The 26,083-nt window shown below is 47.0% G+C and overlaps 1 protein-coding gene across 6 annotated transcripts in view; it reads right to left on the bottom strand.

Moving 5' to 3' along the window:
* The window catches only part of TIAM1 (T cell lymphoma invasion and metastasis 1), a 465,511-nt gene that overhangs the window by 135,734 nt on the left and 303,694 nt on the right, over positions 1-26,083 (bottom strand). For 5 of the 6 annotated variants that reach the window (XM_027538787.1, XM_027538923.1, XM_027539081.1 and 2 more), the window contains 2 exons: positions 23,892-24,865; positions 6,772-7,219 (listed from right to left, as the gene is read on the bottom strand). In XM_027538787.1, the coding sequence (XP_027394588.1) occupies positions 6,772-7,219; positions 23,892-24,854 (1,411 nt within the window). In that variant the 5' untranslated portion in view covers positions 24,855-24,865. Of the gene's footprint in view, positions 1-6,771; positions 7,220-23,891; positions 24,866-26,083 lie in introns of those variants that run through there. The other variant, XM_027539159.1, reaches the window with a different exon arrangement.

Genomic DNA, 26,083 nt, shown 5'->3' with positions numbered 1-26,083 from the left:
CAGAGGAAGTAAAGAGAAGGGGGCTATGCTTGTACTAAGTCTTGGACAGGCTTGTATTAAGAGAGGATCTTTCTTTTTTTCCCCCTAATTGAAGTATAGTTGCTTTACAATGTTGTGCTAATACTTTTTTTTTTTCCAAGTCTTCGTGGAATTTGTTACCATACTGCTTCTGTTTTATGGTTTGGTTTTTGGTCCAGAGGTACCATGGGACTCTTAGTTCTCTGACCAGGGATGGAAGGCACACCGCCTGCAATGGAAGGCAAAGTCTTAACCGCTGGACCACCAGGGAAGTCTCCCGTTAAGACTCAAATCTCAGTGTCATCACGCACGCCCTCCAGTTCTTCGAGATCTTACTTTCCATTTCAGAATGTTTTGTTCCGGGTATCCTCAGAGGCACGTGGGGATCTCAAGGCTCCTCTGACCAGTACCATGTACCACGCGCTCGGTCGCTCAGTAGTGTCTGACTCTGTGGTCCCGGGGTGGCTGTAAATGCAGCTCCACGGGTCCGAAGAGCAAGCAGTGCTGAGTGAGGCCTGGCAGTCGGGACTGTCTCCCTACAGCCTCCTCCCAATATATCTCACAGGAAATGCAACCAGGAAACACCATCTATTGGGTTTCTTGACTGTGCCCTTGGTGAAAACAAAATACAACACTGACCCCAGGTACTTTCAGGATAAGGAAAGAAACGATGGACTTTTGAGTCTCAGATCTTCTCTATAAAATGTTTGCCTAGAACTCAACCAAGTGCTTGTTCCTCCTGGAAGAATAAACACACGACACACGTATGAAGGCCTAGGGGAGGCTGGAGGCCTGGGCCACGCTTAATCAAACTCCGAACGAGAGAGACAGCAGCAGTAGAAACCTGGCCTACATTTGTGGCCAGCTGGGTTCCACAGATACCCTCCAACCATGGCCTGAAGGGGAGGTGTGCTTTATTAGTAATTATTCACTGAGGACTTACTCTCAAGTCATCAAATTAAATTTCAGGGGAGGCCAGGGCCCCTGAATTCTAATTATTTTAACTTCAACATAAGCCACTTGGTCAGTTTTCAACATCTTCCTTACCACAAGCAACGGCCACTGCTGATGCGAATCACAAAGCCCTTCCAAGTACCATCTCTTCGGCTGCAATATGAACTTCCACAAAGCAAATTTCTAACTGACGGTGTACAATGACAGGGATCAACGGAAAAGTCACACGCGTGCAAAGGCCATTTTTTCCTAGCCCTTAATATTTCACAGGACAGCTTCCTTGGCAGCTCAGCAGTAAAGAAATCTGCCTGCCAGTGCAGGGGATGCAGGTTCCATCCCTGGGTTGAGAAGATGCCCTGGAGGAGGAAATGGCAACCCACTCCAGTACTCTTGCCTGGAAAATTCCATGGACAGAGGAGCCTGGTGGAATACAGTCCATGGGGTTGTGAAAGAGTCAGATACGACTGAGAAAATTCACCTGACTAGTATTTCACAGGAGCATGTAACAGCGGCTGGATGCAGCGCCTCCGGCACAAATGCACACCTCACACTTGCTGGCAAGCCCCGCTGGTTTCCCGGCGCTTCCTGTGGAACCGCCTGACCACGAGCTCAGCCCAAGGGTCTACTGCGTGCTGCTGCTGAACATCACGATTTTATAACTGTTGTCCTGTATCCATAGTTCAGGAGTTTCAATTTTCCCTCCAATCCATTCAAGTTATATTCACTTTTCACCCCCGCTCCAAGGATAAAGCCCTATGTTTTCTGTGACACTTATTGTTGGAAATATATAGTGCTATGTAATTTTAGTAGGATTTTATTTTGTTTTTACGTTTTGGGGGTATAAGTTACATACATATAATTTAACTATAGACCTATTACCCCAACACTAATTTTTTTTTTTAATAATCCCTCTTATTTTGAAGAGCTCAAGTTTTTACAGGAACACAGAGCTCACATTCAGAAACATCTGAAACTCCTCTTTTCATGTCTTAAGCTAGCATAGATTCAGAGATAGAAAAAGAAAAGAAATGGAAAGAGGAGGGTATTTTCCTTGAAATATGAGGTTTCCAAGGTGGGGGCATTTTTGCTGAATGAGGGACATTTGGTGAAGTCTAGAAACATTTTTAGTTGTCACAACTTGGGGGTGGGGGACAGAAGCAGGTGGGTAACACAGGGGTCCCCAACCTCCAGGATCTAAAGCCAGATGATCTGAGGTGGAGCTGATACAATAAAAGAAATAAAGTGCACCATAAATGTAACAAACCTGAATCATCCCCAAACCAGCCCCCCCACCTCCCCATGGAAAAACTGTCTTCCATGAAACCCGGTCTCTGGTGCCAAACAGGCTGGGGACCACTGATTGGACAAGGATGCTGCTAAACATCCTACAATTCCCAGGACAAGCCTCACGATGAAGAATTATCCAGAAAATGTCAGCAGTCCCGCTGCTGAGAAACCTTACTCCAAATAATCCTTTAGGACTAGTATTATACTAATGATGAACAGATTCTTAACAGAAAAGGGACAATGCAGCTTTACCACAGTTAGAATAGAAACCAAAGCCTGCAGATAACGGATAGACAACGTTCACACATTGAACACTTGATGTCTCCCCAAATTGCCATTTCCATCATTTTTCAACTTTAGTTTACAATCGTCCATGACAGTGGGTGGTTGAAAATCAGCTTCTCCTTCATTATCAACATGTTCCAGCTCTAAGACTAACGTGAAACAGCACATCTGGGCACCACGCGCTCCCTGGTAACATCTTCTTTACCTTCATCTTGAATGCAATCTGTTTGCGTTTCAGTCACGGATGGAGACACTCCAGAGTCTAATTCTAAATAAAATTTTTTAAAAATTAATTATTCTGTCGAAAGTGAAAGAATCTTTGAAGAATTCCCTAGCCCACGGCTTCCAGGTACCCTGCTTTTTATTTCTCCGTCTCCAAGCTCAAGTCAGCAGTGAGCCCTGCCTGTGAGTGGCAGGGACAAGCCCTGAGTTTGTTGATCTATAATGGGACCCGTCAGGAGCCAGAAGGAAAAGCCTCGGCAGCTGTGTGTTCCAGTCTGGATCCTGACAGACTGTGTCATTCAGATCTGGGTCACCAAGGAAGCGCAGGCTCCCTCCTCTAATGGGCATGTGGGCTGGGCTCCTGAGTGCCCACATCCTGCCTTCCTTGATCATTTATTCTCTAAAGGAACAGCAGAAACAAAACAGCCCCCGCTTCCATGGCCCAAGTAAAAAAAATCACCTAATTATTTTTATCCTATGCCATTAACAGTGTTATTCTCAAACTGAGTCTAAGCATCACCTGGGAACTTTGTTTAAACCACAGATTCAGGGCCTGTCATGGGCTGAATTCTATTCCCCCAGGTTCCTATGTTGAAGTCATATAGCCCAGGGCCTCAGAATTTCGCTATATTGGGACATAAGGGCTTTACCGAGGTAATTAAAATAAAAGGAGGTGTTCAGGTGGGCACTAAGCCACTATGACCACTGTCTTTATAAGAAGGAGGAATTTGGACATAGACAGGTACAGACAGAGGACGCAAGAGAACACCAAACCTGCTGACACCCTGACCTCAGACTTCGAGGCTCCAGGACTGTAAGACAATCCATTTCTTTTGTTGAATCCACCCAGTCTGTGGTACTTGGTTATAGCAGATCCAATACAGGGATTAATACAGGGCCCCAACTCCAATACTCTGGCCACCTGATGCGAAGAACTGACTCATTGGAAAAGACCCTGATGCTGGGAAAGACTGAAGGTAGGAGGAGAAGGGGACAATGGAGGATAAGATGGTTGGATGGCATCACCGACTCAATGGACATGAGTTTGAGTAGACTCCAGAAGTTGGCAATGGACAAGGAGGTCTGGCATGCTGCAGCCCATGGAGTTGCAAAGAGCTGGACACCACTGAGCGACTGAACTGAACCGAACCACCTTCAGACTTTGAGATTCAGCAGGTATGGATATAACCCAGGAAGTGACTCAGACAACTGTGACACAGATGGTCTTCTAATCATGTTGTTAAAAACTCAACATTGAGTAATAAAATGAAAGATAAGACAGGCTGCTAAAGGGAACAGAGGCTGCGGGGTCCAGTGCTGTGGACCTTTGGGGAGGAGCAGGAGGTGGAAGAAGGGGTCTTTCTCCCTCATGTCATCTCATCCCACCCCCCACAGCAGGACAGTGGATATGATCCAGGGCCCCTTAGACACGACCCGATAGTGCCTTCAAATTAAGCCGAGGCAGGTCTCATGTGAAAAAGAATGGTAGCAGGTCTCCAAAATGCTCCCACAGGAAGAACAACTGTGTTTCACAAGCAGAACCACGACATCAAATAGCCTTTTCACAATTCACAATGGAACATGAAAAGCAAAGTGTGCTCTGTGTACGTGTGTGTGTGTCACCCAATAAAATTAGCTCAAATCCAAAGTTCCTGTGTTTTGAACACAGATACTTCACATGTTCAAAATTTTATATGCACTTTATGTAGACTATAGTACGGTACCTGCTCTTGCATAGACACCAAAATTTAAAGTTTAATATCAATATTTTCTGAGGTTTTCCACCGAAAATACTATGGGTACCAGAATTCCACATCTATTCAAACTCTGAAACCACTAAGGCAGACTTTCAGAATGAGAAGAGGATGTGAGAAAAGAACCCGTGGCTGACTCATGTTGGTGTATGGCAAAAACCACAATATTGTAAAGTAATTATTCTCCAATTAAAATAAATTAATCAAAAAAAAAAAAGAAGGAGAAGAACCTGACTCTTTCCAAGACATCCTTAGAAGTGGAGCAACAAGATGCAATAACCCAACAAGTCTTAAAAACTAAAGACAGCATCCTATGCTAAACATGCAGGAACATTAGACACACAAGCTCTTGGCAGAAAGGAGGGGGAACTGCCCTGCACTGGCTGACAAGGGTAAAGCCTCCTCTATGGGACAGTTGGTTGTTCCCCAACATGCCCAACCTCCTTTCCTCTGCAGTAACAGCAACCCCACTGCTTGGTTGAGTCCATTCCTGCCTCCCTTGCAGCTATGTTGGACTCATTTCTGGCCTATGCAGTGGAAGCAGAAGAGATTCAGTCAACTTCCAGACTGTACGCTCAGTGCAGAGGGATTCGCCCTCCACACCTCCATATTTCTACTGGAACTGGACCTGCCGGTGAGCTCTCCTGATCATTCATATGAAAACAATGCTCTAGGTACAGTTAAGCAGTAAGACAAAAGGAACCCTGGCTTCTGGATGACGTCACAGCAAAGAGTCGCCCCATCACCCTTAGAAGGTCTGCCTCTGCTATGTGGGGGGGAATTTCAGGCCTGGCTTGCTTGAGGCGTTGTCACTGTAGGTCTCTGTGACATGCAACAAGACCTACAGCCCAATTAATATGCTCCCTCCCTGTTTGGCCAGGTATTGAAGCAATAGTAGGCACCACTAGTAATGCAACCCACCCAAACCCTGCACAGGGATTGACCTGCACATCACTGAACAGAGCTCTAGGCTGTCGTGTGCCTCTAGGACTGGTTATTCCACACCAGCCACAGATGATAAAATCCAGTCTCAGATGGTGTAATGGGTGTACCACACCAGGTAAGCTCAGGCTTCTTTCTCTGGGACCCATCCCTCATGCTTTGTAACCTCTCTAACCTCTCCTGTCATACATTAACCTGCTTCACATCCAGCTTCTGTTAAGGATTCTAAGTGGGCTTGAGAAGTGTCTTTTCTTTTAAGACACAGAGCTCACAAATATGTTACAATTTCTACACCATCAAGACATGCAGACATGGGCAAAAACACACGCAAATACTTCTAAAATGTATGCAAAACGTTAACGAACAGCAGCACATCAAAGCATCATGCTTATCAATGAAAAGGCAGTGCATATATATACACATGCATGTATATATGTATACACACACACTCAGACATTCAAAGTGTGACTGCAAAACAGGGACTTTTTCACAAACGTAGATGGCTCAGACATCCCATTAAACACTAGGTTAAATTCTATGAAATTAACAATATTCCATCATTCTTTGTGAAAGAAAAAATAAAAAGGCAATTTCATAAGATTCAAACTACTGATTTTTCCCTCCAAAACAGTTATTCTGGGAGGCACATTTTTTGGGACGATTTCAAAAAAATATTTTTGGGAGCTCAAGGCGCTGAAGCTGTCACCACAACCAGCTGTACATAGGAAAACAAGGCATGAGAGGCTCTAATAGCTTACATGTGAAAAAGAAAAGACTATAAACCATTGATGCGAAAAGGAAATGGGGAGTGACTATCAAGGGACATAAAGTTCCAGCTCAAGAAGATCATTGCGTTCTAGAGATGTGCTGTACAACCGTGTGCCTTCGTCAACTACACTGAAACATACACCTAAAAATGTGCTAAGAGGGTAATATGTGTGTGTAGTGTGTGCGTGCACGCTCAGTCATGTCTGACTCTTTATGACCCTATGGACTCTAGCCCACCAGGCTCCTCTGTCCATGGGATTCTCCAGGCAAGAATACTAGAGTGGGTTGCCACTTTCTCCTGCAGGGATCAAACCCGTGTCTCCTGTGTCTCCTGTATTGCCAGGAAGATTCTTTACCACTGTGCCACCTGGGAAGCTCAAGAGAGTAGGCCTCACGTTAAGTACTCTTACCACCATAAAACAACAATTTTGAAATTAGCATGAAATAGAAATTCCATGCAATTAAAAACCATCACGTGTAAGGGGTACCACAGAGCCCAGGGTTACCCAGCACAGCTTGAAGGATGCTCTCTGTCTCTCACCTTTCAAGGACACCCAGTAGTGCTTCCACTTCCTCCGCGTGGCTGACTCCACCTTCTTGTTCTTCTTGTGCACCAGGAAGTTCTTGACGGCCAGGGCGCCGGCCTTGCGCACTGTGCCCTGGGCAGCCGTGAGCAGGATGTCGGACTGGCCCGGGGAGCTCAGGGTGCCGCTGCTCTGCTCGTCGCTGTGCGCGGAGCCCGCCTCCTCCAGGCTCTCGCTGTTCGTGGTGCTCATCTCCAGCTCCCGGCGAAAATTCTCATACACCCCCTGGCGGGCCGCGTCCCCGGTGGAGCTGCTGCCACTGTCGCTGCCCACAAAGGCACGGCCGGTGGGGGGCGAGTAGCTGGAGTTAGTGGCATTGGATCGCCGGGACAGGAGGTCCGTGTCGGTGGTGGCCCCTTCGATCCCACTGTCGGCAAACTCGCTACCCTCGCCTGCGTTAACATCCTTGGGAGCCGAAAGGGAGAAGAAAGAAGACATGCATCACACAGAGAAGTAACCCAGGGGCTCCTGTCGCTCCAGCCGGGGGCTGTGGAGCTGCTGGCGACCTGCAGCATGTCACTGCTTCCCACCTTCCCCGGACCAATTACCCCTCAACTCCCAACCCCCTCAAACCCAACTTGCCTGCTGAGCAGCTCAGGAAAACCATGAAGCCACCCCAGTATGAATGTCAACAATTCAGAACATTCAAAACACACACGCACACAAAGCAAGAAACATTTCAAAGAACTTATCAATGATCTGACTTAGATAATTAAGTAATGGGCAAATCAGCTATTCAGAGTCCCCTCCACTGCCCTGCTGAGCGAACTCAGCACCCTGGCCCTCATCAGCCAGCTCGGCGCTCCAGGAAACTCTGCTGGCTGATTAGGTAGTTTATTCCGGAGTTGTGGGGTTCCAAGGGAATAATGACGTCTGTGTAGCTCATACTTTAAAAAAAAAAAAAAACCAACAACAAATAAATAAATAAAAGGCTGAGTTAGGAGTCTAATTTATGATCTGGTGACTAGAAAGATAACTAGCGTACCACCCCACCCACTCACCCAGCAAGAACCCAGAGCCCAGGAGCAGGGGAGAGCCCTCATGCTCCAATCCACTTTGTTTCTTGAAAACAAGCAGCTTCTCACTCTGCACTTGAGCTGAACAAGTCTGTGGGGCCCACAGCTCCAGTGCAGACTCTCCGATTACCCTGCCCTTTCAAAGCTGGGATGCCAGGAGCCTGAGCAAGCTACTCACTACCCCAGGGGCCAAGTGACAACTTGGGGCAACTGCCAAGATGTGGGGGGTATCCATCCCTCAGTTAAAAACATTTGGAACTTCCAAAGCGCTGGCCCTGCTCTCAGGCTCAACGGGACACAGACAGGTCTGTTCTTAAATCACAATCTGGATTGCTCTGAAGTGCTAAAGGCATTTCCACAAACAATAATTAGAGAAGGGTAGTCCTCAAGGGAGAATAATGAAAGCAGAATTCAACAGGCCAGCTCAACAGTCTCAAGGATAAGAAATGGGACTGGTTTTTTTCCAAGGGAAAGGATGGGAACGTGAACCTGACATGCAAGTGATACGTGGTTTGGAGACTTAACCGTGTTTTAAGCCTTTAGTCTCATAAATAGTTCATTACGGTTTGAAAATGTAAAAAGCTAACAGGATATTCCAATTGCCATATAAATGATTTGAATGCTGTGCTTTCAAATCCCTGCTGCCAGGTAATGGGGCAGAATGAACCAAGCCACAAACTATTGGGTTGGCCAAAAAGTTAATTCCGGGTTTTCATACGATACTACAGAAACACCAGAACGAACTTCTCAGCCAAGCCAATAACACTGTCCTGCATGAGGCCCAAACAGGCATTGTGCCCTCATCTCTGCACATCTCACGTGGTCAATTCTAAGCTAAGGCCCTCAGAGTTCATCTTCATCACGAATAGATCCCAAGTTAGCAACTAAAAGATGGGCAGAGCCAAACATGAAAACCATCATGGGATGCACAGAAAGACAGATACTGTAGGATTCACTTCTATGTGGAATGTAAAAACGCCAAACCCATAGAATCAGAGAGTGGGATGGCAGTTGACAGACTAGGGGATTAAGGGAAATGCGAGACCCTGGTCAAGGCTACACATTTTCAGTTACAAGAGCAATTACGTTCTGGGGATCTGATATACAGCCAGATGACTCTAGTTAATGATACTGTATTGTATCCTTGAAATCTGCTAGGAGGGTAAACCTATAAGTGTTCTCACCACAAAAAAAGAAAAAAAAACAAAAGGAAGGAAGGGAGGGAGGAAGGAAGAGAGGAGTAATTACGTGAGTGATGGATGTGTTAATTAACTTGATTGTGGGGATCATTTCACAATACATACATAACATTAAACTCCGGGAGTTGGTGATGGACAGGGAGGCCTGGCGTGCTGCAGTCCATGGGGTCACAAAGAGTCGGACACGACTGAGTGACTGAACTGAACTGAAACCATCACAGTGTACCTCTTCAAAAATACAAAAAAACCCAGGAAGTACAGTGTGCAAAGCACAGAACCTCGACAGTGGAGACACCGGCCAAGTACCACCTCGACCAAGCGCTCAAGGTTAACTGAGTGCAGGGTACACGGGAACCCTTTGTACTACGTTTGCAACATTTCCTTGATTCTAAAACGGTTCTAAAATAAAAAGTTTATCTAAAAAGAAAGAAGAAACAAGGGGGAGGTGAGATGGGAAGACAGTAGCAGGAAGTGCTGAAGCAAGTTTCTAAGGACCAGTGACACTTGCAACGGAGTTTAGGTCCCTGGGATACAGAGGGACTTAAGAGGGTCAACGAAACCATGGATACAGCCAGGATGCAGACCCTGTGACTGTCCGTCCTGTCATTTCCCTGCCTGCTGTCCTGCCTGTTACCACCACCAACGGTCATCATGGACGCAGACACAGAAGGTATGTGATATATACACTGTGCCATTGAGTGAGCATGCATACTCAGTTGCCTGAGTCACGTCCAACTCTTTGTGATTCCATGGAGCCCACCAGGCTCCTCTGCCCATAGGATTTTTTTGGCAAGAATATTGGAGTGCATTGCCATGCCCTCCTCCAGGGGATCTTCCCAACCCAGGGATCCAGTAGGTAAAAAAACTCCCCAGTACAAACAGGAGAGCGCTGTTACCAACCCACGTTTCTCCCTGGCAGGAACATTTACCATATGTCCCTTTGGATGATAATAAGTAAAGTCAGTCATCACCGAATATTCAAGATAACCATGGGTGGCGGGAGTTCGCATGAGTCTCCCCAGTATCTGGACTCGTTTTCACATCTCAGTCCTTCTCTGGGAGATGGGACAAAATCAGCTACAAATTTGCCTCAAAAATGAAAAACGAAGAGCTGCTTCTCTGTAAGACAGGGGTAACCTCCCTGGGTCATAAGAAAAAGAGTTCAGAATGAAAAAAGGAGACATTGATAGCAGGCACCTGAAAATTTCCAGAGCTGGGGAACAGGAAGGAACCTTGCAAAACCATCCCCTTGGTGAATGTCTGGGGATGCTGAGGCTCAGAAAGTCACAGGCCTGGTGGGTGGCAGATTGGAGGTGAGAGCCCATGCCTCCAATGCCCTCTTCCACTCTGACAAGGTGTCCCCACGGCTCAGCTGCAGGCAGCACCTGATAGGGTCCTGTCTCAGCAGTCAACACCATGCCTTCCCCTCTGTCTGCCAACAGTGCCTCTTCTAGGGTTTCCCAACAAAACTGCGTAACTGGGCATCTGCACGCCTTGACTTTCCGGCAAAGAGCTCAAACTCCAAAGTGACGGGAAGGGGAAGGAGGAGATGAAAGAATCTGAGTGAAACAAGCAGAGAATGGACAAGCATCTCTCTTAACATCCCTTAACATTACTGGGCTTAGTTGCTCAGTTGTGTCTGACTCTTTGTGACCCCAATGTAGCCAGCCAAGCTCCTCTGTCTATGGGATTCTCCAGGCAAGAACACTGGATGGGGTTGCCATTCCCCTCTCCACTTAATATCTACTACATCCCCACAAACCATGAACCCTTACAGAATGCCTTGACGTCCCTATTGGAGCTAAGAGTTAAGGACTCGATAGACACTCCCCTCTTTTTCATACTTAAACAAATGCTCATGCCAACTCATGCTGCACCTCTGCAATGGCTCAGGCTGTGCATGTTCAACTCTGGGACAGTCACTGAACTGAGCAGTGATTTCTCCAGGTAACAGGCCTGCTGGCCCCAGATGAGCTCGCATACTTTGGGAGAGTAACCGCAAGGGAATGCTCCCCATCTGTGACCCAAGGCAGCTCCACCTTGTCTCCACAAGTGGTTAAGCAGGCTCAGTGGTACACATCCCCCTTCTGATATGTGACCCAGCCTGCCTGGAAACAAATGCTGCCTGCCTAGCCCTAGCCTCTATATGACCATGAAGCATGGGATGTTCCCAGATACCCAGAAATCCTTGCTCTAGCACCGTGGGAAATGATGTCCACCCAGCCAGAGGAATTACTCAAGACCTGAATGGTCAATAGGACTCCACATCCCCAACACCAGCCATCTCCAACTTCAATACGGAGTCATCTACAATGGGGCTGTTTTATCCAGCTTGCTCCTTGGAGGAAAAGCAATGACAAAACTAGACAGCATATTAAAAAGCAGAGACATCACTTTGCTGACAAAGGCCTATATATTCAAAGCTATGGTTTTTCCATTAGTCATGCATGGATGTGAGAGTTAGACCATAAAGACAGCTGAGTGCCGAAGAACTGATGCTTTTGAACTGTCATGTTGGAGAAGACTCCTGAGAGTCCCTTGGACTGCAAGGAGATCCAACCAGTCAATATAAAGGAAATCAACCCTGAATATTTATTGGAAGGACTGATGCTGAAGCTACAGCTCCAATACTTTGGCCACCAGAAGCAAAGAGCCAACTCATTGGAAAAGACCCTGATGCTGGGAAAGATTAAGGCAGCAGGAGAAGGGGAGGACAGAGGATGTGATGGTTGGATGGCATCACCGACTCGATGGACATGAGTTTGAGGAAGTTCAGGGAGATAGTAAAGGACAGGGAGGCCTGGCCTGCTGCAGTCCATGGGGTTGGACACCACTTAGCGACTGAACAACGAGCAACAAAGTGCCACACAACAGTTAGAAGCCTACAGGTCACAGAAGCTCTAGAAGAAACCGAAGTCAGATACACGGATGTAGAGGCTCTAGGTTCACACACTGCAAGATGGCTCTGAGGCTGCATCCCAAACGCCCAACCTCCTCAAATGCCCAGTGCATACACTGCCCTGTGGTTTCCAATCGCACAGAAGATAGCATCACGGCGACACAAACGATCCCGGTGCATTTTTTTCAAAGGACTCCTCCTCCGACTACCTCCATCTCAAGGACACTTCCTGAGAAACCTGATTCTCCCTACACTCAAAAGCGTCTGTGAACCACCCCCACTCTTTTAGTGGTCAACCTCAGGGAGAAGTTCCATGGGAGCTCAAGAGTCTTTATTCCTAATGCAAGGTATGTTCCTTCTTATCTAGTTAGATGCCTTAGCATATGATCAGTCCTAGAATATCAAACCAAATGTACTGAAATTTAAAGCAAAAGTCAGAGGAGATCAAGGGAAATAGTAAGACCCTAGCTAAACAGAGAAGTAACTCTCAGCATGATGCATGATCTGACCAGAGATTTCCTGAAAATAGCTCAAAATAAATTCCCCGTGTTAGAAGCACTCCACTGAAGAGGCTTCCAATTATAAATAACATTCATAGACTATAGAGGCTCTTAAACCCTGCTCTTCCTGGATGAATCCTCCCAAGCCGGATTTTTCACTCACCAGCTTCCATTCCACCGGCCGAAATCAACACATGCACTTTCCCACTGGATGTACAAGTGGCCAGCTGTCGCCCAAAACATTCAACAGTGCAAGTTTTCTTAGTCATTTCAGCCAGGCAACAAAGCTTAAATGAGCTCTGGTACTAAAGCGGAGGCGGTGAGAGGCAAATTCAAAGCCTGTTTGCAGGGTCTTGAACACTAGAGGGTCCCCCAGCATGAACACGGGCTAATGACACACTGTGGCAAAGCTCACATCCTTTCCACCAGGGACTCAGAAATACCCCAAGGAACAGGTTTGCTGTGCTAATGATGTGTGAACACAATTCTGAGGAGGTCATTAGCCACAAAGTTCAAAGGCCCTGGGAGAAGTTTTAAGTCGAATGCAATTAGAAACTGTTATGTTGGTCACTTTCTTTAATTTCCCTGATGAATCCAGCTTTGCATCAATACACCTGTAGAGAGATGGTAAATGCAGCAGAGAAGAGTTCAAGGGATTTCAGTGATGGGAGGAGATTCTGACCTGTGGTAGTGATGGCAGTTTAGTTGCTAAGTCATGTCCGACTCTTGTGACCCCATGTAAAATCCCACCAGGCTACTCTCTCCTCTGTCCACAGATTTCCCAGGCAAGAGTACTGGAGTGGGTTGCCATTTCCTTCTCCAGGGGATCATCCCAACCCAGGGATCGAACCCAGGTCTCCTGCATTGGCAGGTAGACTCTTTACTGACCATATGATCAAGCAATCCCACTCCTGGGCATGTATCTGTGGACCTGTGGAAGCCTTGAATTAGAACAATTTCTGACTTGCTAAATTCTAAAATATTCCTCCTGTGGTTTACCATCTTCTTATCCCCCAAATCTGAGTACCTCCACCCCCCCATACATGCATACACGTGTACAATGTCTTTGGTTTCCAACACTGTCTCCATGGTATATCTCAGTACAGCAAATATCGTGTCTAGGCATGTCATTCTGAACCAAGCCATGCCTCCGTTTCCTCACCTTTATAATGGGAATGGCAATAATATCTACTTTGTAAGACACATTGTAAGATGTGATATAGAGTTAACTCACTTTTCTAGAACTCTGCCCAGCACACAGCCCTTGCACAGGTCGTGTCCCTCTCAGCCCAAGGAGGGAAGTCACTGCCTTACCTCACTTCCTAGCTTCCTGCACTAACACAGAAGAAAGGGTGTTACTAAGGAATGTGGGAAAAACAAGGCCTTATGGGAAAAAAGACAGGCAGACCAAGGTTGGTGTGAGCCAATGCAATCCCTCTGAATCCTCTTCACTTTCATAAAATGCACAATAAACGAAGAAAATGATGCTTTCTATGCTGCAAGTAATTGCTAGGCACTGTTATAATAATCACCTTTCTTGATTTACAGAAATATTGCAGTCTCCGTTTTCCATTATTGTAAGATTTTCCCCATCTCTCTATAAACAAATGTCCAGTGCCTTTTTGAGTTCGTGATTCAGAAGTTGGTCGATTTCAGCTCCTGGGCCTCCTGCTCTTCACCCCTTTACACGTGTCCTGGCTCCGGATGAAACATTTCTAAAAACCAGCTCCATTTCCCACTTCTTCCGTTCCCAAGGCAAAGACTCCATGCCCTTTCAAGTTTCCAGCACTCAGTCCCATCCTTGCTAATGATTCCCAACAGGGGTGACTCAAAATTTCTCTCAATTACAACCGCTGGAAGTGAATTTCTTACTGCTGCTCACAAGGGACTCAGAAGTTGTCTAATGCTTGAAATGTTGCTCCAGGTAACTTCAGATTGGAGTCAGCACTGTGCTGGGGTCAGTGAATCATCTTCTCTCCTTTCATCTGTTTTTCTATGTGTGTGTTTCAGTCCCTGTTCTCACCACCCACCCCTCATCTCAGGTTATATCCCATCTCCAGTCATCAACTCTCTTTTCTAACTACCTTCCTCCCATAAGCCATCCTGTACAGTAAGTCTCCCAGCAACAAGGTGGAGGGCTCCTGAGGCTGTCCATCAAGGTCCTTCACTGGTGTCCAGCCTTAGCACCGGACCTTTGGAGGCATCCAGCCACCAGTGAAACTGAAGGACTCCTGCCAGTGTTCGCTCCCAGCCCTTCTTGCTTCTAGAATTCCAGGAATACTGATCCTTCAAGGCTCAGCTGGAAGCCTTCTTTTAATCTCCTTTGATTCCCATGAAACTTCTCAACACCCACCCCACCACCACCCCAGCCACACTGGTCTCTTTGCTCTTTCTCAAAAGTGCAGGGCATGACCCCAGTTTCCAAATCAGTGGTCAACTCCCGTCTCCCCTTCCAATCCCTACCAAGCCTGCCCTTTCTATGGGGCCTGACTTGACCACGTGATCTGGAATTGTCAGCACATCCACCACTGCCCACTCCTCCCATCTTGCTCTTTTTCCCATAGCATGTCCTGTACTTGTTATGCTAAGTGTTTGCTGCGGACACACCCGCACTTCACCCCTAAGCTCAGCGATCTTTTCTTAACACCTCCCAAGAGCCAAGAACAGTGCCTGGCATGGCATAGGCACTTTAAAAACAAACAAACAAACAAAAAACCCCACGTTGTTGAACAACTTCACTGCTGTTCATTTTCCACCCTCCTCTCACAACAAGAAGATCGTTTCTCATGGAAGACACTTGAGTTTGATTTAAAGATCTAGTCATTTGCAGGCTCAGCTCACACTCAACGCCAGCTGAAGTCACAACTGGAAAGCCTGACTTCGCTGTCTTCCAGCGAAGATCCGGGTTTATGATGTCTTTTATGGAGACACCCAGAGCTCATTTACATGTCTTTTTCTTTCATCTTTTTAAAAGGAGAGAAAGTGAGAAAGACATATTGGGCTGTTTTATGGCCCACACTAGATATTCTGTCAACAGGAGGTTCAAAGCAAATGGGGCCCCAACCACAGAGTGAAAAGCTTGTGGGTGTTCCCTGCCCCAGGCTCCGTGGAGACGCTCCCAGGGCTGCAAGGCAGGCTGGTTGGGAGGCTCCAAGCTCCCATCACAGCGCTTTATCCTTCCCAGTTACACTGAGAAACCAGTAATTAATTACACAGCATTGCAGGACACGATTTATGTTGAGGGACACCGACTCCCCTCTCCTCACAGACTAAATGGAGAATGTGGTTTTCAGAGGTTTGGACCTCCCCAAGCTATATTAGCATAAATGAGCTGCTCTCTGAGTGGGGATCAGGGTTCCTTAAATAATTTCAAGGGGCCCCTAAAGCCCTCCCTTTTCCAACTACCTATTCGAAGCAAGACTTTCCCCAAATAGTCCAACAAAAGAGCACATCACAAGAGAATGAATGCAGAGAAGACTCCAGTCTCTTCTGACAGGTTAGAAATTGCAGACAGTTGCAAAAATACAAAATGGGACTTCCCCGGTGGTACAGTGGATAAGAATCCGCCTGCCAGTGCAGGGGACATGGGTTCAATTCCTGGTCTGGAAAGATTCCACGTCCCATGGAGCAACTGAGCTCATGCACCACAACTACGGAGCCCAGGAACTGCAACAAGAAGGCCAGGGCAATGAGTAGCCCACGCACCCAGCAGAGTAGCCCCTGCTTGCGAGAGAGAGCCTGTGCACAGCGGCAAAGACCAGTGCCGCCAAAATAAATTTAAAGCAAAGAAACAACGCCCTTCTTCTCGATCTTTCTCTTAATTTTAGAAGATAAAATTTAACAATTAAAGTTATTTATGTGAACATGTAATGCTTTATTACTGCTATTTTAAGATGAATTAACAAGTATTTTTTACAATTCTGGTTCAATTCCTAATGTGATAAATATTTATAGATATAAACATGAATAGAAACTCCTTGGAGTCTATAATCCTTTTCAAGAGTAGAAAGGAGTCTGAGAACTGCTGATACAAGCCATCTCTCGGCTACCTACTCCCACTCCTCAAAAGAAGATCTTGGCAAAGGAGATGGATATTCATGTTGAAAATGGATGGACTGTTTTTCAAAATAAATATCTCATTGCTTAACTTACGTGCCAGAAAAAGAAAGATAAAAGAAAAAAGAAGCATCAAAAAGGAGAAGTGAAGGAAGAGGTTGTTTTAAGTGGACTGTATATAAAAATATTTTGTTTCATGAAGAATTAACCTGAGGTTCTTAATCAGAAGCTTCTTGATGGATGCTGGAGGACCCATGGATCCCCTGAAATGATACACAGCAGGGTGGTCCCTGTGTTTGACCCAAAAGAATCCAATTTTTTCATCTGATTCTCAAAGGAATCTGTGACCAAAGGTTAGGAATCTCTTGGAGGCTGATGCCAATTCTCAGCTCAGGGAACATATTATCCTTGAACCATTTAAGCTAAGTATAAAACAAAACCCAAATTTTAAGCACCAACACAGTTTATTATGGGAACTCAAGATCTCTTTCTGACCATGCTGCACCCTCTATCTGGCTGAAATCACCAACCTATTACCTGTTTATCCAAGCAAGAAAGTTTTAACAGGGATAGAGCCTTCTAAAGCCACCTTTGGCATTTCTCCAAAAAAAGACATACAGATGGGAGAACAGGTATGTGAAAAGACGCTCAACACCATTAATTACTGCTGCTGCTGCTGCTAAGTCGCTCAGTCGTGTCCGACTCTTAGCGACCCCATGGACTGCAGCCTACCAGGCTCCTCCATCCATGGGATTTCCCAGGCAAGAGTACTGGAGTGGGGTGCCATTGCCTCCTTCGCTACTAATTACTGCTGCTGCTGCTGCCAATTACTAGAGAAATGCAAATCAAAACTTCGATGAGGTATGACCTCACACCAGTCAGAATGGCCATCAGAATGTCTACAAATAAAAAATGCTAGAGAGGGTGTGGAGAAAAGAGAACCCTCCTACACTATTGGTGGGAATGTAAGTTCATGGAAAATAGTATGGAGGTGCCTCAAAAAACTAAAAATAAAGCTACCATATGACCCAGCAGTCCCTCTCCTGCGCATGTATCCAGATAAAACTATGATTTGAAAAGGTACACACACCTCTATGTTCAGAGCAGCACTATCACAATAGCCAAGACACGGAAAGCAACCTACCTTTCCACTGACAGAGGAATGCACACAGAAAACGCCACGCATACACAGTGAAATACTGCTCAGCCATGGAAAAGAACGAAATAACGCTACCTGCAGCAACACGGATGGAACTAGAGATTATCAGACTACGCGAAGTAAGAAAGAAGACAAAGGCTGTATGAGATACGTGGAATCCAAAATACGGCACAAATGAACTTATCTATAAAACAGAAATAGACTCGTGGACACAGAGAACAGACTTATAGTTGCTGGCGTGGGGGGTGGGAAGGCCTGGAGTGGGAATTTGGAGTCAGCAGTGTAGACTGTCATATATGTGATGGATAAACAAAAGGTCCTACCATATAGTGCAGGGAACTATATTCAACATCCTGTGATAAACCATAATGAAAAGAATTTCAAAAAGAATATATACACACACACACATAATATATAACTGAATGTGTGTGTGTGTGTGTATATATATAACTGAATTACTTTGCTGCACAGTAGCAGAAGTTAACTGTAAATCAACTATACTTCAATTAAAAAAATAAAAATGAAGTCATCTTTGGTGATCTCTCTCAGGAACCACTCTTTTGAGCCATGGTAGTAGACAGTGGGGGGCCTCGTGGGCCGCCGTCTCTGGGGTCGCACAGAGTCGGACACGACTGAAGCGACTTAGCACTAGCAGCAGCAGCAGACAGTCACTTTTTTTCTTTTCAGCCCACCACCCCTTTGGGCTTCTGTACCAGAACTGAGGGTTTTTACGTTAAACTGTGAAGGCACAGGAGCTAAAAGCTGTTTGAACATGGGGAGACAGTGTGGCGTCTACTGTCTACTCTGGACGCCATGGGGCAAATTCACACTGAGATATGACTTCTGCTCCTGCACATTCATGTCACACATTCTGGGCGAATTGGAAGAGTAGATGGGAGAGAATTCCTGGAAGCCATCACCATACAAGCATGGCTAAAAACAGCCTAATTAGACACAAAATCTATCCCCATATCCAAACTTCACTGGATGTCAGACTGGATGAAGCACAAGTTGGAATCAAGTTTGCCAGGAGAAATATCAACAACCTCAGATACGAAGATGACACCACTCTCATGGCAGAAAGCAAAGAACTAAAGAGCCTCTTGATGAAAGTGAAAGAGGAGAGTGAAAAAGTTGGCTTAAAACTCGACATTCAGAAAACTAATAAGATCATGGTATCCAGTCCCCTCACTTCATGGCAAATAGATGGGGAAGCAGTGGAAACAGTGACAGACTTTATTTTGCGGGGCTCCAAAATCACTGCAGATGGTAACTGCAACCATGAAATTAAAAGATGCTTGCTTCTTGGAAGAAAAGCTATGACAAACCTAGACAGCATATAAAAAGCAGAGACATTACTTTGCTGACAAAGGTCGGTCTAGTCAAAGCTATGGTTTTTCCAGTGGTCATGTATGGATGTGGAGTTGGACTGTAAAGAAAGCTGAGCGCCAAAGAATTGATGCTTTTGAAATATGGTGTTGGAGAAGACTCTTGAGAGTCCCTTGGACTTCAAGGAGATCCAACCAGTCCACCCTAAAGGAAATCAGTCCCTAATATTCATTGGAAGGACTGATGCTGAAGCTGAAATTCCAATACTTTGTCCACCTGATGCAAAGAACTGATTCAACGGAAAAGACCCCGATGCTGGGAAAGACTGAAGGCAGGAGCAGAAGGGGACGGCAGAGGATGAGATGGTTGGATGGTATCACTGACTTGATGGACATGAGTTTGAGGCTCCAAGAGTTGGTGATGGACAGGGAAGCCTGGCATGCTACAGTCCATGGAGTCACAAAGAGTCGGACACGCCTGAGCAACTGAACTGAACTGACTGCATGCAAGACATTATGCCAGGAGTTCTACATTCATTCCTGTGTGGAACCCTCACATTAGCCTCATTCAAGAGGCACTGAGATCCTTCGGGGTTACAGAGCCAACAGGGAACAGGGTTCCAACTTGTAAGCTCAGACCTGCCGGACTTCAGAATCTCTTCTTTGAAGGACAGTAGGCTGCCCCTCCTCTATCCATTAACCATAGGAACACTAAAAGAGTAGAGTTTAGGCCAAGAAACCAAAGAGGCATTCATTAAATCAAGAGGCAATCTATTGGGATGTCACAGCAGTCAATACAAACAAACTCTGTTTTACATAGTCTGGGTAAATCCCCCCAACAAATGAACAGCAGACTGACTCTCAAGATACAGTCTTATGCACACAGCACACACACATATTCACATGTACTGAATTCAACAAATAGAATTCCTCAGCATTTACTGGGTAGCAGACCCATGAAATGTGCCACTTTTTAAAACTGAAATGTGAACTCCGCGGCCTTCAGATTCATAGCTCAGTAACATGTCCAACTACTACTCAAATACAAAAGTAGGAAGAACGGTTCCAAACTCTGTTTTGATCATTTGCAAATAAAAATATGTTCTTCATGTTTGTTCAGATAAAACACTGTCCCCCAGGCTCAGAGGCCAGGCCCTTGGGCCAAATGCCTGCCAGGAACTCTTTTCTGAGGAGTAAAACTGCTGACAAGACTATTAGAGATTCGACTACATCACCAGGGCAAACAAGGAGACTGTTAATATCTATGATCCGAACTCATGGGAGAGGGCCCCTGGGTCAGAAACTTTCACCAACAAAAGAAAACGAGAAAAGAATTACTTTCAAAGAAGCCTCCACACCCACTGTCTCTTAAAATACACTGTTTGGAACATAGTGGGTTCTCAGAAAATCGCGTTGGATGAACACGCCAAACTTAAGACGAGGAAGCGTGGGTGGGTGGATAGTGTTGTGCATAATTCTGGGGTTTGTTTCAAGTCATTAAAGATCCTCACTCAACACGTAACGTTGAGACCAAAATAAGACTTCCGTTCATTTTATAGACTCTGCAGAAGGCTTCTATGTATGGAATCCCACTTGGTTCTCCTACTGGCCCCGTCGGAGGCTGGTGTCACTCACCCTGGACAGACAAGGAGCCACTGATGAAGTGACTTTCCCAAGGTCACTGGCCAATAAGGACTGAGCCAGAAGCAAATGTGCTTCTCAGGATTGCCGGTCCCCTGTACTCTGCACTACATTAAGCTACCAGAGTGCTTTATGAGACAGAGCTCTGAGATGATCTCACTTCCACATATTAACAACTTTAGAAGGCAACTAGCCAAAGCGTGGAAGTGGCATGCAACAAGTACACGTGAGAACTTCCCGAGATGCCAGCAGTGCCCCTCTCCTGGGGGCGGCCAAGGCTCAAAGGCTCACAGCCCCATCAGTGAGGGGTGGGGGAAGCAGGAGTCCAACTGTCCCCCAGGGTCGGAGACAGAGAGCCAGGATGCCACCCAGCACCCCCTCAAATCTTATATAGAATGGATGCCAACTTAGCGCTGTTCCAGGTGAAAGTGACAGAGGCGAGGTTTCTTTTAAAGGAGTCTGGATCAATGGAGCCTGGTGGAGCTGCCAAGCCCATCTCTGCGAATCAGGCCTGCAGTGCCAATCTGGCGATGTCTAAAGGACAAAGCCGGCGGTGCCTTTCAGGGGATCCTTTAATAGGACCTCCATCTCGCCTGTGTGCTGACTCGTCAAGTTGCCAGTGCAAGCAGAGTCCTGCCCCGGGCAGGCAGAGGGGCCACAGCAGGGTCATTTCTATCATTACAATCATGCTGCAGAAAAGGGACAGGTCAGGACTCCCCCGCGGGTGGTCCAGTGCTAAAGAACCCGCCTGCCAATGCAGGGGACCCGGGTTCAATCCCTAGTCTGCCAGGAAGACCCCACACGCCTTGGAGCTACTAAAGCCCAGGTGTCACAGCTACTGAAGCCTCCCCTTGCTGCAGCTAGAGAAAGCCTGCACACAGCAACAAAGACCCAGCACACTCAAAAATCAATTAATTAATTAAAGATGCTTTAGAAAAAGAAAAGCGGTCAAAATTCAAGGAGGGCATCTGAATGCAATATCCACGCTCACCTTCACACATCTCAGAATCAGCCTTTTTTATCATTTTGTTTCCAAGACACAAAGTCTGATACAAACACCAAAGTACCTGGGGTCCTCAACTCATAGAACACCATTCAGGATACTGAAAATCACAAGTAACAGACTGTCCCTTACTGGTGGCTTCTAAAGTACCAAGCACTAGCCTTTACCCTCCATTTTCTCAAAAATCTTATTACTCTGCCCATTTGACAGATTAAGAAATTAAGCCTTCAAGAGACTTAAAAAACTGTGCCCAAAGTTACTCAGGTAAAAAGAGCTTGGACACCAGCCAAACTTGTCCTTCAACAAATGAATAGCTGGCGGGGGGTGTGGGGGGGCTGTTTGGGGAGTGTGAAGTGTTGGTGGAATACTATTCAGCCTGAAAAAGGAAGGAAATTCTGACACCTGCTACAATGTGTGAACCCTGAGGATATCAACCTAAGTGAAATATGGGAAAGGGAAGTCGCTCAGTCGTGTCCGACTCGTCGCAACTCCATGGACTGCAGCCCACCGCGCTCCTAAATCTGTGGGATTTTCCAGGCAAGAGTACTGGAGTGGGCTGCCATGCCCTTCTCCAGGGGGATCTTCCCAACGCAAGGATGGAACCCCGGTCTCCCGCATTGCAGGCAGATGCTTTACCATCTGAGCCCCCAGGGAAGCCCATGAAATAAGACACAAATAGACAAATATTGTATGATTCACTTTAGATGAGGTGGTGGTTTAGTCGCTAAGTCGTATCCGACTTTTGCAACCACATGGACTGCAGCCCACCAGGCTCCTCTGTCCGTGGGATTTTCCAGGCAAGAGTACTGGAGTAGATGAGGTATCTAGAGTCAAATTCACTGAGACAGAAAGTAGAACGGCAGTTGCCAGTGGCTGAGGAAAGGGTAAAAGGGGAACAACTGTTTAAGGGGGATGAAGTTTCAGTTCCACAAGGTGAAGAGAGTTCTGAAGATGAAGCATAGTGATGGCTACATGACCATGTCAATGTATTTAATACCCCTCAACCATGCACTGAAAAATAGTCAAGATGACCATCTGCCCATTATACTCAGACACCCTTCCCAAGACAACTGAACCTCACAATACCCCCCTGACCGTCATGGAAGCAAGACCGGAGGTGCAACATCACCCTGCTGGCCAGGTCAGAGCACACCTGCTGATTTCCAGCTGACCTCAGTGGTATTCACTGCTCACTCTGGGGGCCAATACACCTTTCAGGGCAAAGGAGCCCCACCTGGATTCCGGATCCGAAATGCCATCCTGTAAACTACCAACCCATCCTCAACATGAGCCAGGACTCCTGGAACCCTGCTCCAGGACCAGAAAAGGACTGATGCAGGCAGGATTACTTGACATGTCATTAGCCTTGTGACACTGGGTTGGTCACAAAGTTTGTACAGGGGTGACCAGACCCCCGAATGAACTTTTTGGCCCGCCCAATTATCAGTAATGATTAGGGAATACGAGGGCACTCTTTGTTTTATTAGCAAGACACATTTTAAATCTTTGAAAACGCTTTCACACGCACACCATCATGCCCCAGACCCTGAAGCAGCTGGGTCAAGCATCTTCACCCCAGTGCTCCGAAGAGCACCTGGAAGTCAGGTTTTTGCCCAAGGTCAGAAGCCAGTTGGCTGCAGAGCAGACCTGGAACCCACCCATGTTATTCCTCCTGCAACACCTCCCTCCAGAGAGAGAGGGCTGGCCAGCATCGCAAAGGAACAGGAAATTGAAATGGCTCCCGGGAAGGCAGTCAGCCTGCCAACCTCGGACAGAAGCTGACAAATGACCAGAGCCGGCCCCGAATCAAAAAAGGCTTCCTCCAAGGAGCCGCCTGCCGACTAACCTCTTCCCACCTGCGGCGCGGGAGAAATAAGCTCCAAGAGTCCACAGCCCACCATCCCCATCTGTCCACGGAGAGAAAACCACGTTAGGAAGGAAGCACAGAACCAGTGAGATGCTGCTCAGAGCTGAACTGGAGAGGCAGTTTCCCCATACGAACTTATCAGCTTCATTCCCACTCCTGTCACCTCACCCCCCCCCCACACACACACACACACACAGAAGCTTCTTCCTGAATCCCCACCCCTTCAGCAACAGAACTGCAAGAGGGGCGAAGCAGCAGACAGACGAATCTTCAGAGAGGCAGCACCCACCAGGGAAAAAACTGTGTTTAACACGCAGCTACAAGATGGGAAACCTTCTAAGAGCCCAATCATGCACTTCGAGTCATGCACCAGTTTCCAAAATACCAAAACAGATTCCAGGCACTTTACCTGAGTGGTTTTTGCTCTTCTGCCTTGCATGCTGCTGCTATGGCTAATCTGTGGGTTGGTGGCACCTTCAGAGAGACAGTGAGATTTCCTACACGGGAGTGTGTTATAATTACTGTAGGGGAGAGCCTCTTCAGCGGCAGCTGGTGGCATCTTATGGTTCGCGAGATCGGGGATGTCAGACACCAAATTCCGACAGTAGCCTGCAAGTTTGCTCCTGGGTCCCCCGTTTGCCGTCACCCCAGAGTTCTTCTGAGCGTACAAGTCTCCCAGCGAATTGGCCCGTTGACAGGCACTGAGCTGCCGCGGACTCGCCCGGGTTTCCATCGCCCGAGCCTCCTCGCAGTCTTTCTCCTCGGCGGAACCCAAGATCTCTTCGTTGCTTGTTAAATGTTCTTGGCTCAGATCAGACAGTGAGAATTCCAGGCTGTCCTCCCGCCAGATGTCTGCGGATTTGGAGCGTTTCTTCTTAAAGCTCGCTGTCTCCATGAACGCGGGTCCGTTGGAGGCATAGGGGCGCTGCCGCCTGCCGCCCTCCGCCAAGTACGTCGCGTCATCCCCGTAAAGCCGGCTGTCTTCCGAGTCTGGCATGCTCTGCACGGAGGCTGCTGTGAGGACGATGCTGCTGTCCACGCTGGGAGCGACGGAGGAATCGGTGTAAGACACGGGTCTCAAGCCCACATCCACTCGGTCCACCCAAATGGGGCTCCCGAAGTCCTCGAGGGTGCCTTCCTGGGAGAAGGGCTCCAGGCCATTTTCAGCCAGGGACTGGGGGATGCTGGGGGTGCTGCTGGACCGGGTACTCACTTCGGAGTTCCTGTGGATCACCTTGCCGGAGGAGGCGTGCCTGGTCCGCCGTGCCTTGTGCGACAGGCGCAGGGATCGCGACGTGTGCTTGCGCCCCAGGACCGCGTGCTTGTCTCCATAGAACTCATGCACGACACTTTGACTTTCTGCGTTTCCCATGGTTTTATGGTCTGTAGCAAGGAAAAAAAAAAAGGAGAGGATCACTGAGTCACCCATGGGTACGGGCGGTTAACGGGAAGAGCTCGGTACCTACAGAGGGCAGACAGCTTGACAGGTAACAGCGGCGCCTATATGCACCTGGCAGGCACTTGGACTCAACGCGGCAGCAGGTGAGAACTAACATCACCGACTGAGACTACTCCTGCGGAGATGTGAAATAAGAACATAAATAAGGCCATGGGGGATGACACGGGTCTCTGCCGGGGGAGGGAGCAGCACTCCAGGCATGGCACAGACTTGCTTTCCTAAAGCTGGCAACACCTGCTTTCTTCTCCCTAACCTCTAGAGTTGTCTATTTAAAGCTCGACGCCTCTCCACCAACTAAAAACTCTAAAAAGTACAAACCAAGGTGTCTGCTCCAAATGAGTAACGTTCTGTTTGAAATGACATATTTCAAAAAACCAGGCGAAACTCCGAGATGCACTGGATAAAGGTCCTTCCTCCCCATAGGTTTCCGTTTCATCCTGACTTCATCTACACTTCAAAATCAATCAAAAACGGGAAAGCCCAAGATGTGAAGTCCAGTCAACTCTTCCTGATAAAGTCAAAAAGAAAAGGGGTTTTTTACCTTTAATGCCACAACTTTCTGAAAACCTTAACAGGGGAAGGGGGGCGAAGTGGGAGAGGGAGAGGGAGATGCCCAAAACAAAACAGAAACCCCACTCTCTGCCCGGCAGCAAACTAATGGGTTCATTTCTGGGAGCAAATCCAACTGGAGAACATTAATCTGGTACAGAGTGCCCTGCACACAGAAATTCACATGATGAAATCACCAAATGCGATTCAGCCTTTTGGAGCTACCCAGGTTAATTCAAGTCCTTTCCTTAACATTGTTCCGGTCTCTCTCATTGGTCTGAGGGCTGTTACCCACAGTGAGAAATTAAAACATCCTCAAAGCTCGACAAGTATGACTGTATTTAGCCTTATTCTCCTTGCTCTGCAGTGAGGTTTCTCTAGACCATTTCAACTGTATACACTTAGGATACACACATGAAAATGGTCAGAAAGGAGAGAAGAAAAATAGAACAGCTGAGCGCATCCCTGAGTTGATGTGTATAATCATTTACACGGTTGTTCATTCAGAAAATATATATACTGGGACTTCCCTGGTGGTCCAGTGGCTAAGATTCCATGCTTCCAATGCAGGGGGCCTGGGTCTGATCCCAGGT

Source organism: Bos indicus x Bos taurus, chromosome 1 (genome assembly GCF_003369695.1).
Source record: "Bos indicus x Bos taurus breed Angus x Brahman F1 hybrid chromosome 1, Bos_hybrid_MaternalHap_v2.0, whole genome shotgun sequence".
Lineage (NCBI taxonomy): Eukaryota > Metazoa > Chordata > Mammalia > Artiodactyla > Bovidae > Bos > Bos indicus x Bos taurus.
This window is presented reverse-complemented; position numbering and strand designations above follow the sequence as displayed.